This window comes from Poecilia reticulata, linkage group LG2 (assembly GCF_000633615.1).
Source record: "Poecilia reticulata strain Guanapo linkage group LG2, Guppy_female_1.0+MT, whole genome shotgun sequence".
In the NCBI taxonomy this organism is placed as follows: Eukaryota; Metazoa; Chordata; class Actinopteri; order Cyprinodontiformes; family Poeciliidae; genus Poecilia; species Poecilia reticulata.
In genome coordinates, this window is record NC_024332.1 from 45,355,923 (window position 1) to 45,357,667 (window position 1,745).

At 45.5% G+C, this 1,745-nt stretch overlaps 1 protein-coding gene across 1 annotated transcript in view; it reads left to right on the top strand.

Annotated features, from left to right (window-relative positions):
- LOC103461868 (insulin-like growth factor-binding protein 2-B) overlaps nucleotides 1-1,687 on the top strand; it is a 16,051-nt gene extending 14,364 nt beyond the window's left edge. The window contains exon 4 of the mRNA XM_008404232.2: nucleotides 159-1,687. Coding sequence (XP_008402454.1) covers nucleotides 159-311 — 153 coding nt within the window. The 3' untranslated portion in view covers nucleotides 312-1,687. The remainder of the gene's footprint in view (nucleotides 1-158) is intronic.
- Nucleotides 1,688-1,745: the final 58 nt, after the last annotated feature.

Genomic DNA, 1,745 nt, shown 5'->3' on the forward strand with positions numbered 1-1,745 from the left:
CCACCCGGACCAGCGCCCTCGCTCTTATCCAATGAAGAAGATCCCTCACCCTGCCTCTCACACACACACACACACACACACACACACACCCCTCCATGCTTCATTAACCCGCTGTGCCTCCTGCGCCCCTCCCCTGGCTGTTTCTGTGCCTCCTGCAGTGCAACATGTCGACCCACGGCCAGCGGGGCGAGTGCTGGTGCGTGGACCCGCTGACGGGCGTCCAGATCCCGGAGACGCCCAGAGTCAGAGGAGACCCCAACTGCTACCACTTCCAGGAGGCGCTGCGGGCGCCGCCCACCACGGCCCGCTAACACACACACACACACGCACACACACACACACACACACGCCGGGTTTGATCCTGCGCTCAGTACAAGGAAAAGCCTTTTTCTCTAATCTTCACGCTGCAGCCTGAAGCGACACAAACCTGATCTTTACGATGAAACTTGTTTTTGCAGATAAACGGTCCGACGGTTCGAGTTCTGACTTTATGCTAATTTTGAACGTCTTCATTTTTGCCCGGAGCCGTTTCTCCGGCCTCTCGGGTCAAACGGCTCTAATTGTCCTGATGGTTGCAGCCAAACGTTGAGTCACTTTGGGTTCAGACTCGTTGCATGAAGCGTCATGTTCCTCATCTAACAACTATGATTGTTTTCACATTTTCCAACACAGAAGCTGATCAAATACTGAAATATTTACACAGAAATAATTAGTCAAACCGGATAAAAATACAAAAATAACAAGAAAATGTTGTGTAAAACCTGACCTCTTAAAACAGTCGAACTCCCTGGTCTGTATAGGGAAAGTGAGACTGTATTGGCTGCTGCAGCCGTTGGTCTTCATGGAGTCACAGAAAAGCAGGATGAGCCGGAATCTGCCTCAGAATCTGCCTCAGAAAAAGACGCAGCGCCCTTATTTCTCACCTAATTTCTATAAAATAAAGTTAAACACTTTAAAACTTACTGCCAAAAAACAATTCAGAATGTCGTCTGATGAGTGATGGTCAGAAACGGCAGCGGTTGGTTATCTGACCTCGCTAAGCTAAGCTAAGCTAGCACAGCTAACTGACGGCTCCTTTCTCCTCAGTGTCTTCACTGAGCTGAGAAATGGATAGTAAATCATCACGTCTCTCTTTATAATTGTTTTTATGAACAACGTCCAGGCCAGAGATTTATATCGATGACGCTGGTCTGATAGGCGTCAAATTGAGATTTTAATTTCTCACAACTGGAGATGCTTTTAAAATGTGTTTAGGCCAAATGATCAGAGTGAGTGTGTATCAGCTAGCATGTGATGCTAACTGATCCGATCTGAGCTGCTGTTGGTTTCGCTCCTGAGAAATTCTCTCTGATTCTCCAGACTCGGGTCACTCTGACCGCCGTTTACACCGGGTAAGATAGTCACTGCTCACAGCTACTCTGCAGCATCCTGAGCCAACATTTTCCCCCCCAAGTTGATGATCTGAAACAAGAAATCAAAGAAAAGCTGTTAAAACTGGAAATGCTTCTGTAAAAGTAGAAAAACACACGTTACATCTTGTGACTTTTGTCCTAAAGCAGATTCTTTTTTTCATTGTTAAAGAAACTGAACTAAATTATTAGTTTGATGTTTTTATGTATGATTCCCATTGTGTTCTGTAGTTTCCCTTTATGTTTATAAAAGTAATAAAAGCTGGATAAAATCCTCATGTCGTTCAGTGTCAGCTTTGGCTTTGTAAAGTGAAATGGAGCAGCTAATGCTAAAGC